General features: G+C 45.5%; 1 protein-coding gene across 1 annotated transcript in view; it reads left to right on the top strand.

Moving 5' to 3' along the window:
- The window catches only part of LOC114071343 (single-minded homolog 2-like), a 56,187-nt gene extending 46,829 nt beyond the window's left edge, over positions 1–9,358 (top strand). The window contains exons 8-9 of the mRNA XM_027909159.1: positions 1,040–1,448; positions 8,092–9,358. Of these exons, the coding sequence (XP_027764960.1) occupies positions 1,040–1,448; positions 8,092–8,831 (1,149 nt within the window). The 3' untranslated portion in view covers positions 8,832–9,358. The remainder of the gene's footprint in view (positions 1–1,039; positions 1,449–8,091) is intronic.
- The last annotated feature ends 3,060 nt before the right edge of the window (positions 9,359–12,418 follow it).

Below are 12,418 nucleotides of genomic sequence, written 5' to 3'. Positions count from 1 at the left end.
GCTTGGAGCAGGAGAAAGGTCATCCAGGACTGAATTTACCGTACCACTGACATGGTTCTGCCTCAGGAAATCCCTCATAAACCAGATTAGAATCACATCCTTTTGTTCTTGGGGTGGACAGCACAGGTAGTACAAACCAACTCTGGCAAGTGACGTAAAAGCTTTTAAATATGATGTATGTAAAGTGCTAAAAAAACAGTGTCTTTTCCTGCAGAAAAAGGACAAAAATCTGTACTAAGTATAGCAGTGCTGAGAAATTTGTGCTGGTGTAGAATATGTCTGTGGATTCCTTGATGTCACACAGTAATTACTTCATTCCCAGCACTGAGATCCTGAAAAGCATTAGGAGGCTGAACAGGAGGGTGAGGGAGACAGTGGGAAGAGAAAAAAGGAGGCTCAGGGGGGACTTTCTGGCTCTGCAAGTCCCTGCCAGGAGGGGGGAGCCGGGGGGGGTCGGGCTCTGCTCCCAGGGAACAGGGACAGGAGGAGAGGGAACGGCCTCCAGCTGTGCCAGGGGAGGCTCAGGTTGGCCATGAGGAGGAATTTGTTGCTGGCAAGGGTGGTCAGGCCTTGGCAGGGGCTGCCCAGGGAGGTTTGGAGTGCCCAGCCCTGGAGGTGTCCAAGGCAGGCCTGGCCGTGGCACTCAGTGCTCTGGGCTGGGGGACAAGGTGGGGATGGGGCACGGAGTGGACTCGATGACCTTGGAGCTCTTTTCCAACCTAAACAATTCTGGTACTCTGAGAAATCAAGCTGCCAAAATTATCAAGTAAACACTTTAAATTAGGAGGACAAAGCAGTTTTTTTTGTTCCCACGTTCAGTGGAGGCAAAGTTACCCACGAGGACGAGGAACTTCACCCGCCCTGCTAAGTCAGTCCCTGCAGCCCCTGAGATCGCAGGCGAAGGAGGCCCAGCCCTGGCTGCCTTTACGGCACATTCTACAGTTCCATATAAAAGTTACTCATTTAACTCTCTTCCTCCCCCTTCCCCCCCTTTTTTTTTCCTTTTTTTTTTTTTTTTTTTTTTCCCTCTTTCCCCCAGCAATACAGCTCATTCCAAACAGACAAACTGGAATGCAGCCAGGTGGGAAACTGGCGATCCAGCCCCGCCGTGAACGCCGCCGCCATTCAGGAACAAAACTTCCATTCAGAAAACAGTGAACTTTTATACGCCCCACCGTACAGCCTGCCTTTCTCCTACCATTATGGACACTTCCCCGTGGATTCCCACGTCTTCAGTGGCAAAAAGCAAATGCTGCCTGCCAAGTTCGGGCAGGCTCCGGGAGCACCCTGCGAAGTGGCGCGGTTCTTCCTGGGCACGCTGCAGGCGAACGGAGAGTGCCAGTGGCACTACACCAACCCCCTGGTACCCAGCAGCCAGTCACCCTCCAAAAACCTTCCTGAGCAGCCAGTGAACATCATCAGGCACAACCTTGCACAGAGTTACGAAGGTGGGTGTCGCTTCGAGGAAAGAGAGAGGGCTGGGGGGGTGTCTGGGGGAACGACTTGTGTTATGAAAGCAGGGGTTGCGAGGTGTTTGGGGAACACAGAAAATCAGAGACAGTGAAAGGTGACAAGCACTGTGTTTACGGTGTTCACACGTTGATCCTTCTTCCCATTACCGTCAGCACTTGCTTGGGAATATTCTCAACACTCACCTGGTGAGATGGATTCACCAGGATCACTTTTAGAACAGCACAGAGATGCCACCTCCTTCAGCACTGGCACGGTTCACCCTCAGGCTTTGCACTCCCAGAGTTATTTAGGGGAATTGCTCAGGTAAGTCGCTGCTGAGGTCAGATTGAACCAAAATGTACTTCAGCTCCCACACAGGAATTCAAATAAACGCGATCTATTTCCATAAAAATTGAAGGTTGTCCTTTCTGAGCACGAAGCCCTTCGGAATGTTTTCACCTTACAGTTACCATAGGGCAATAATTCTGCTTTATTTAATAATAATTAAATAGCAGTTCTGAATTTGAAAATGTCTTCGGTGCTCTCCCTGCACAGATGGTCAGCTCAAATGCTCTGGAGGAAGCACCGAAGACGTTTTCTCTGAGGTGGCAACCTGCAAAAATAACCTTGAAAAGTTATGAAGTAACAAAATGCAAAGCAGCTCAAAACACTCTAATCACAGAATCACAGAAGGGACCTCTGGAGATCCTCGAGTCCAACCCATTAATTTTTTTCCCTGTATTCAACAATAATAGGGTTTATTGCAGTGGTTTTGGCAGAGCTTGATCTCTCATTATAAACGCTCCTGGGCTCACAGCTGGGCCAACTGGAGAATGAGAGCTGAGTCAAGCTGTGATGTTTTCTCCTCCAACATAAGCAAGGAACAATGTTAATCATCTAAAGAAACAAAAATAGTAGGACAAACCAGACTCTGACAATTTGGACCGTTTCAGGATGGTGTCAAAGCCTATCTTTAACTCAAGTCACAGCATCCGATACTCCCCTCACACAACTCTGAACATAATTGCTGTCATGAAATAGTTGTTGTCATGAGTGAGCCTCAAAACCAAGTCCTGCTGAGATTTCAGGTTGCTGCCTATTTTAGCAAAAATAGCCTTATTTGGCCTGTGCTTTACTTTCAGTAACTGTGTGATTTGTACAAAAACCTGTTACGAAAAGATGCAAAGTAAAATCACATATAAAACCCCTCCACATACTAGTTTAGACAGTCACAATAAAGAGGTTTTTTTGGAGTTAAGATGCATCTGAAACGGTCAGAGAACATCAGCCAGTGCAGAATTCAGATCAGCTCTGTTACAGAATGCACAGGGCTGGAAACCTGCTGAGTTCAGAAGGATTCCTTTAGGCAGCACTCTGGTTTACTCCTTCCCAATCCAGAGCCGACCCTTAGATCTCACCTACATCCATTTTGATCAGTTTAAAATCACTGATGAGGATCGACTGGTGGACATCTGTTATGAGATGAGGTGGAAACACTCCTTTCTTCCTGCTTGGCGAGGTTGGGATGGAAGGAGAGGCAGTGAAAATTTAATATTAAAAAAAAAAAAAAATGAGAAAAGGTAGTCTCAAGACAGTTTGTTGAGTACCAGAAACAAGAATTTATTCCCTCAGGGACGTGGCATTAGATAGCCAAGATCCTGAAGTGAAAATCAGCAGATGTTAAGAGCTGAGCTTCCTACCCACACATTGAATGTGCCTCCCACAGAGGAGCAAAATAACTTCTGCCCAGGGCTTTGTCCTCCACGGGGCTGTTTGACCTCACCCAGCTGATGGGCCTCACCTCACTGACCGCAGCATTTCACTTCACTCTTCTGTGTTTAGGTTGGAAACGAGCGGGACTGAAGCTCCTCTTACAGCCAAGAGCAGGTTAAATGCTTTTCCTGAGCTCAGGCTCCTCTCATTTGCTGGTTTCCTTTGGTTGCTGTTGTGGATCTCATGTGGGAGAAGGAGGAATTTTAGACCAAAAATAAGAGATGGTTTTGTCCTTAAAAAAAAAAAAAAAAAAAAGGCTACATTTTTTGAGGATAAGGATAAAAGATTGAAGTAAATCCTGCAGGAAGTCTTCAGGAATAAAGATGCACTAGATGTGGAGGGATCAGCCCAGCTTTTCTTCTCTGCTTCCAGGCCAACACTGAGAATGGATGTGGAAAGAAGAGCCTGTTCAGAGAACAGACCCTAAAACTGGCCATGACATTTGCCAGAAAAGCCCAGTGAGCAGAGCAGCAGATGAGCAATTGATGTGGGCAGGTAGATCCTAGTAAACACATCCCATCAAAAGAATTCCACAGGAATATTGTTAAATATGTCAGGATTAAAAAAAAAAAAAATCCCCCAGAAAAACCTGCAAGCAACTCCTGGCATTTTTCAGCCTCATCACACTTTCCTCCTGGTGAGGAAAATGGAGCTGCAATACCAGTGGTTCTTCTTTCTGGTTCTACTTCTAACTTAGGGTTTTCTTGCTTAAGTTGGAATGTGTGGGTTCTTTTTAGAGGGCAGAATTATTTTAGCAGATATCTATTAGGCATTTGATGAAAACTGACTTGGTACAACTAATTCCCTGCAAAAGCACTGGCAGCTGTGCTGTTTAGCAGGGAAAAAATAAGAATATGGTCAAAGATGGGCCCGGTCTGAGATCATGGCTTGACACACAGTGTTGTAAGAAGGAAAAGAAAAACAGAGGCTCCACTGCAGACAGGATTTATATCTAATTGTTCCAGCCTTGTTTCCTCCTCGAGCTGAGTCAGTGCTGCTGCACTTTTGAGGCTGGTGGCGAAATCCGAACCTTTGGGAGCCACTTTTTTTTCGCTGTAAAACGGGGCATCTGATCTTCCTTACGCTGTCAACTGCTGCTTTTTCCAGTGGCTCCCTGAAAAAAAAAAAACAAAAAAAAACAAAAAAACAACAGCCCATCAGCCAGAGAGAGCTTCAAAGCAGGGAGGATCTGCTCAGCATCATGATCATCTCCCATCCACCCCGAGGCGATGCCAAATATGACATCTGGCGACCGGGTTGGATGCGAGGGGCTATTCCACATCACATCCACGGGGAGCGCCTGCCAAAAAACGCCGCGGGCCAAAGACATTTTTTGTTCTCTCCACGGAAAAATAGCTCCTTTTGGAGGGATCAGAGATTTGGAGGCGACCACGCCAAGCCATCAAAGCTCCCAAAAGGCACGTAGCAGATACAAGTGCCTGCGAATCAGATGTTTCTGCCTCAGAATCTGGTTTTGAAGCTTCTTCCACTTCTTTTTTTTTTTTTTTATTTTATTTTAATTCCAGCTGGCCTAGTCATCAGAAAAGAAGCTCATTTCAGTGAAGGCAACCATATTCTCAGTGAGGGGAAGTTTCCTTTGTACACTCAAATGGATAAATTGCTACTGTGGATACCACAGGACCCACTTCTCCTGCAGTTTGTGCTGTTGGCCAGCCTGGGCTGTCTGTGGGAGGCTCAGTGCTACGAATCATATCCAAACTCAGGGAATTATGAAGAACCCAGAGAAAAACCATGAAAAAAAAAAAAAAAAAAAAAAAGCTCTGGTTGATCTTCCTCCTGAAAGAAATAAATGGCATTTTTGCAAAGTGTAGAGACAAAGAGGTCTGGAAGATCACGTTGTCTTATCTTTGGTTTTGGAGGGGGAATAATAGAGGACATCAACACGTGCCTTGGATGACTTGCAAGTAGGATTTAGACCAGGACACAGCACAGACATTGAGTTAATCTAAAAAGTGGATTTTTCATGGGCAAGGACAGGATGAGGACCTGTTGTATCTTTGCTTTGTTGGACACAGAGGGATAAAAAAAGAGGGAGAGGGACTTTTTAGATGGGCAAATGAAGACAGAACAAGGGGCAATGGTTTTAAACTGAGGGAGGGTAAGGTTGGATTAGATATTGAGAAGAAATTCTTGACTATGAGGGTGGGCAGGCCCTGGCCCAGGTTGCCCAGAGAAACTGTGGCTGCCCCTGGATCCCTGGAAGTGTCCCAGGCCAGGTTGGACGGGGCTTGGAGCAACCTGGGCTGGTGGAAGGTGTCCCTGCCCATGGCAGGGGGTGTCAATGGTTGATCTTTAAGGTCCCTTCCAACCCAAACCATTCCATGATTCCATGATACAGAACCTCAGGTGTGCAGTGTATGCACCTCACCTGACTCAGCTGAGTTTCTCTTGCACGAGAGTGATCTGAAAAGCATCCTGAAGTCATGCACTGACTTCAACGACCATAAAGTGTTTTTACCTATAAAATCACGGAATCATCAAGGTTGGAAGAGACCTTCACAATCATCCAGTGCCACCCTCAGCCAGCACCCCCACAATCACCCCTAAACCACGTCCCCAAGGGCCACATCCAGACACCTCTGGGACACTTCCAGAGAAGTGCAGGACATGAGGGATCCCTGTGCACCTGCCAGGGCAGGTTTTTTGGCAACTGCCCACATGGAAGTGACCCTGGGTTGCTGCCCTGCCACAGCAATACAAAGCAGCTGGTCAGCTTTCTGGGATCTTCTGGGTGAAAACCTCTCCAGGAAGAGTCCCAGGATGGCCCCGGGGAACTCTCAGGTTTTTGCCTGCAAAGGAAGACAAAAGCAGATTTAAGTCCAGTAACTCTTCTGACTGCGAGCAGACAGAAAGGCCTGTGGTCTTGCACTGCAGATATCACTTAGAATCATGGAACAGAATCACAGAATATCCTGAGCTGGCAGGGACCCACCAGGATCATCCAGTGCCAGCCCTGGCCCTGCCCAGGACACCCCAGCACTCCCCCCTGTCCCTCAGAGAGTTGCCCAAACGCTCCTGGAGCTCTGGCAGCCTTGGGGCCGTGCCCACTGCCCTGGGGAGCCTGGGCAGTGCCAACCACCCTCTGGGGGAAGAACCTTGTGCTGAGCTCCCACCTGAGCCTGCCCTGGCACAGCTCCAGCCCTTCCCTGGCTGCTGTCCCTGCTCACACCGAGCAGGGATCGGGGCCTGACTTGCTCCTCTCTCTGCTCTGACTCCTCAAACGTGCTGACAACCTCGATGGAAGCCTGCAAACAATTAACCAGACTTTCACCTTCTTCCTCGAGAAAAGAGATGAAAACCACGTTTGAGAAATGGGATGGAACAAAATGGATTGTATCCTGCACATCTCCCAAGGATGCAAATTACTCACTGGAGCCAAAAAAGGCAGCCGTGAGCTCAGCAGAACCTGAGATTACAGAAAGGAAGATAACAAGGCAGGGCCCAACTGGTTGCTGTGTTGCTCCAGCTCCTTCCAAGTTCCCTTGGGCTCTAAAAATGGAAAAGGACAACATTTTGTTCACAGATCAGAGAAGAGCCATAGTGAGAATGCTCCCAGTGGCAGTAAAGAAGACAAACCCATCGCTCCCATGGAGGTCAAAACCAGAATATCAGATTAGTTACACCACATTAATTACATGTCAGCAGTTCTCAGCATCTACACTTATTTCACAGTAAAAATATCAAACGTGGAGTTAAAATTAGTGTCACTGCACAGGTAAAATTTCCAAGTCATACTCAAACACGTGGCTGAGTCCTGGTTTGATTTGTGATCTAAAAGGGTCGTTTTTCAACAGCTGCTGAGAATTTCGGTTTAGTTCAGCCTGTACTTCTTGGTAAAAAATATATCCATGGAAATGAAAAAGAATAACTTGAAAGGTTATTGTTTCTAGGAGGGTGGTGTGTTGATGAACAAGAAATTGGAACCAGATTGCTGTTTAAATTCTGGTGTTAATTATGTGGTGCAACTCCCTCTGAAATTAATGGAGCTCTGCATATAAAAAAAAAAAAAAAAGGGACAATTGAGCTATTTCTGCTTCCTCTGTTATACATGAAGGCTTTGCCAGTCTACTGCAGCACAGGGAATATTTAATTATTAGTGGCTACAGTTACATCACCAACCACTTCAGGGGAACCCCAAAAGCTTTTTAGGATGTTGAATAAAATTGTTATCAAAACAGCAAATCCCTTTCACAAAAGGCACTGAAGTGTCCAGGGCTTCCAGTGAAGGTAACACAAAATAAGAGTTCAGGTTTAACTTGGGAAATTTGCTCAGGGCCTTGTTTTTCCTTTAACACAAAACTTCCCAACGTGCCTTGGAGGAGCAGTTTACCTGATAACGTTGTAACCTTAATTTATAATGTTATATAGATTTATTACCCTAACCATGGAATCACTGATATGTAATAATGTCACCCAGCCTTTGGTAAATGCTTTGATAAATCCCTGCAAAGAGCTTCCTGAAGGTCAACATTTTTGATAGGTCACAATTCCAAGTATTTCTCAGGTTTAATTTCCCTGATTTAACTATATTCACAATGTCAGTGACTTGCAATTATTCGGTCAAATAAACAAATGGGCATTTCACGTGGAAAAGCTTTTCAGGATGGTTCAACTCTTCTGAAGAGATGGGCGGGGTGTTGTTTTTTTTTTAACTTTTCAGCGCCGTTTTAAAGAGATTTCTCCAAAGCCATCGAGGCAAGTGGGAACGCCTTTAATGTCTTCACTGGTACCTGGATTTGGCCCAAACCAAATGGCTACTATTAAAGTTCAGGCATAGAAAAGTGTTAAGTCCGACTCTTGCAGGAGTTGTGGTCAGTAATTAATGTGTTTTCTCTCCCCTGCAAGTCCCCATATCCAACAGGAGATACGGCCAAGACGCTCTAGCCGACAACTTCCCGAGCTGCACCGCGCCCGTGGCCGGCGGCAGGTACAAAGAGGAGATTTACGACTCCACCATCATGAAACCCAACAAAATGGAGCCCAGGATCCAGCCCCCTCCCCACCTCATCAAGGAGGAAAGCAAGCTGGCTTTCAGCAGAGACCTCCAGGAAAAAATGAGCATCAACGACGGCTCCTTCTCCAACTCCATCGCCGGCTCGCTGCTGCCGAAAGCGGAGTGTTTCCAGCCCAAAGCTCTGGGACAGCTGGGCCACCTCCTGCCCGTGCCCTCGGTGTACGAGCAGACGAGGCGGATTTGTGGGAAAGAGCCCAAGTACGGGGGGCACCTCGGCGGCCACCACCACCCCGCGCACCTGGAGGAGCCGGGCGGCGAGGGGAGGATGGCGGTGAAGCTCGACCACGAGGCCGAGGGCGAGCGCGGGACGGATGTGAGGCCCTCGGGACAAGTGCCCTTCGTGCTCCTGAACTACCACCACGTCCTGGCCAAGCACGGGGCGTTCCCGGCCTCGCCGTGCGCGGCGCCGGGGCACGCGGGGGAGAGTTACGGATACAACGCCGAGGAGGTGAACGCCTTCCTTTACAAAAACCACCAAAGCCCCTCCTCGGCCTCGTCCCCGGAAACCCACAAGGAATCTGCACTGCCCCATTACATTGGGACCTCGGTAATAATCGCCAACGGGAGGTGACGGTGACGGAGGGGTTATTTACGTTTTAATTAAGAAACCACAGACTGTAATGATCTGCAAAAAAAGGAGAAAAAAAAAGAAAAAAAAAAAGCATGAGAAAACGTGGTTACATTTACTGAGAGCAGTTGAAGGTCGGTGAGGGACAGACTGGTGTGACAGTGGTCAGGAAAAGCCCCCTCCATCCAGCTTCCCGTGCTTCCTCGTCCCAGACTGAGCTCTGGTGCCAGGGGGAAGGCACGTTACAGATCTTATTTTTGTTATTTTATAGTGTGCAACAAAAAGAAATGATAGGTGTTATATGCAGAGATTTATATGAAGAACTTTTTTTTTTTCCCTTACCCCTCCTCCTTCTCAAAATACATTCAAGATTTTTTTTTTTAATCATTAACTGTACACTCTAGTTTATTTTTTTTTTTTTTTTCACAAATTGTGTGAAAACTTTACATCAGCTCTCCACCCCCAACACACGGAGAGAGTGGTGATTTTTAGTGGCCACAATCCAGCTGTAATAACCAAACAGAACTCAAGTTTGGGGGAAAAAAAAGAAAAAAAGAAAAAAAGAAAAAAAAAGCTTATTTATTAATTATCCCAAAATGTTTTAAACTAAATAAATCAAACCTAAATTTGATTTACTTGACGTAGATTTCAGTGTTCTGAGATCGTTACCACTGCCATTCATCTTGACAAGGGACAATACAACAAATTAATGTGTATTACAGGGTTACAGGTCTTGTCACGGCAAATTGGGACAAATTATGTAGCAGGAACTAACAGTTATTCCCCATAAAGCGCTGTAATAAGAAAAAGGAACTTCTCAATCGTGTGTTTCACTGGGAATTCTGGGAGAAACGAGCAGATTTTAACCCCAGCTACTAAAAAATACATCTTAATAACAGCAACCAGAAATGTTTTCTTTATAGTCAAGAGAATGAGGAACGTTTATGCTTTATTTTAAACTTGCCAGTAGAGCTGTGAACTTTGAAAGGTTCAGCTTTCAACACACTGAGCTTCCTTAAGGGTCAATCTTGTTGTCAGCACAAAGGTAGAGATTGGGGTCTGACCATCCCAAACTGCACAAACACTCCCAATTAGGGATAGATTTTCACCCCCTTTATTTTTCCTTCTTGGTAGAGTTTACAAACGAGGAGACACGTGGGGCTGTGTGTGTTTAATTGACAACAATCAATCCACTGTGGTTTTCAACCACTTCCCCAAATTTCCACAATTGTTTTCTTGATGAAACAACAAATGACTCCCTAAACTAGAGCTGTAAAAAACAACAACAAATGTTGCTGTAGGTCCGAGTCAGCTCTGCTTTTTAGCCCAATTCAAGGCTAATTCAGGCTTTTCAAAGTCTCTCTCTTATCTCTCTAAAGAGACCTTCAGTGAAGAAACAGCCTGGGACACTGGGAGGTGTCCCTACCCATGGCAGGGGGTGGAACTGGATGATCTTTAAGGTCCAACCCAAACCACTCTGAGATCCTTTGGGAAAACACTTACATGGCTTGTGCAATATGGAAAAACTCTTGCTCCTGGACTGCACCTTGTCAGATAAAACCATAAGGGAATAAACACCTTGAAAAATTACATGTTCTCCATCCTTTCTGTGCAGGAATAGAATCACAGGATGGTTTGGGTTGGACCTCAAAGATCATCCAGTTCCAACCCCCTGCCATGGACAGTGAACCCTCCACCAGAATACAACTACACAGTCACTTCCTTCTGTGTATGAATATTTACTGCTACGAGTACACCAAAAAAAACCACTTTTAAATCATAGGTTTGAAAACAATTTTCAGTATTTGCATTGCTTAAAAAATTACAAGGTTAACAAAGGAGGCTTTATTACGAAGTGATGTTCACTTGGAGGCTCTCAGTTGTCTGACTTTTTCAATTCCATCGAAACTACACTTCATGCTAAATATAACAACAAATACCTAATCAGTGATTACCAGAATAGTGACTTAAAAAAAAACCAAAAAACCAAACCCAAAAGCAGAACCAAACCAGCATAACCAGTCACACACTTGCTGTGACTGTGCTCCTTGGCTTGTTTAATGCTGGAGAAGTTGAAGTCTCCAGAAAAAGCTGTAAAAATGTAGATTATTATCACTTTGACTTTATAAATCGAAGGGATGACACTCAAGTTGGCTTTCCAGTGGCTGTGGCCAAGAGTGCTGCTGATAATTGACCCCAGCTCCTTCAAAGACGCAATTAGGCAAATGTTGATTTCGTTAATTAAACCCATGCCCTAGAAAGGAGGAACTGGCCTCGTTTGCATCGTTAAAAGGAAACCTGATGCACAGCTCCCACGCTGCACTTTGTGCCTCATTAATGGCATCACTGCACCCAAAACCTGCTGTGGTTTTGCTGTCCTTCTGAGTCCTCCTCACCAGAAAAAAACCCCCGTTTTCAGGAACATCCAAATCAGGCTTTGGTTATAAAAAAAAAAAACACCATCGATATTTCTCAGTAAAACCACAGAGTATTTCTGCAGCCTCTCCCTGGTTATTCACACTTCCAGGCTTTTTTCAGGGAGCCTGAGCAGAGGAGGTGTTCCATCATCCTCCCCCAGATGTTTTATGGGATGCTCGGGTGCCGGAACTTTCCCCTATTAGGGGGGGAATAAGGGGGGAATTAGGGGGGAATAACGAACTAATTACACTCCAGATGATAATACGGTGGAGGTTTTGAGGAAAGACCTGTGATTACAAAAGCAAAAGGGTGAAACTTTTTATTTTTTTTTTATCTCCTGCCATTCCAAACCCAGAAAACAGCAGCTCTGTGTTCACGGCTGGAACGGGGGTCAATTATGCCGAGAGAAAAATACGACTTTTAACCAGGTAAACTACAGATGTTCTCGGCACACTGGAGGTGCAGAACACGGCACAGCCACCACAGTGGCAATGGTTTTAATAATGGGGAAAAAAATTACGACACCGAAGCGGTGTGTGAATTGGAATATGTTACGAAGAACCACCTCATTTCTCCCTTTGAGCCGCTGCAGATGCCTTTGCCGTGGCTTAACCCTTAGTGGGGGTTCAGATCTGGCAAGAAAATGATCTGGAGAGTGGGAGGGGGAATATTCCATCAAAATCAAAGGATCATAGAAGGGTCTGGGCTGGAAGGGACTTTAAGGATCATCCCCCAGACCAAAGTCAGAAAAGTTCATCCCATATTAAGCTTTTTACCCTCTTAACTGAAGGAGTGCAGTGTAAATAAGGTGGTAAGGGAACAGACCCATCTCCAGATCTCTTCAGCCCTGCGATTTGAAAAAGGCTATAAAATTAATTCTAAGGGAATTAAGCCCAGGGGATGTAAAACTGGAGAATCTACCACCGAAAGTGCAAATGAACGGGAAACTCGCCAGAATTTCTCTAGAAATCTCCAGACAGGACACAAATGATTTTCTCAACCCTTCAGTCATGCTTCCAAAACAACACAGGGGAAAAACGTTATTATTCCATTTCTTTTCCTGAACTTCAGTTTTTGCCTTTTTTTTTTTTTTTTTTTTTTTTAAATATGATGCAGATTAAAAAAAAAAAAGCTATTTGGCAAGTGTAGGTGAAGAAGCACGCAAACCAAAC

This window comes from Empidonax traillii, unplaced genomic scaffold (genome assembly GCF_003031625.1).
Source record: "Empidonax traillii isolate 1590-97213 ecotype Southwest subspecies unplaced genomic scaffold, ASM303162v1 scaffold1969:size215142, whole genome shotgun sequence".
NCBI lineage: Eukaryota > Metazoa > Chordata > Aves > Passeriformes > Tyrannidae > Empidonax > Empidonax traillii.
Note: the sequence above shows the minus strand (reverse complement) of the source record. Positions and strands in the feature narration are given on the sequence as shown.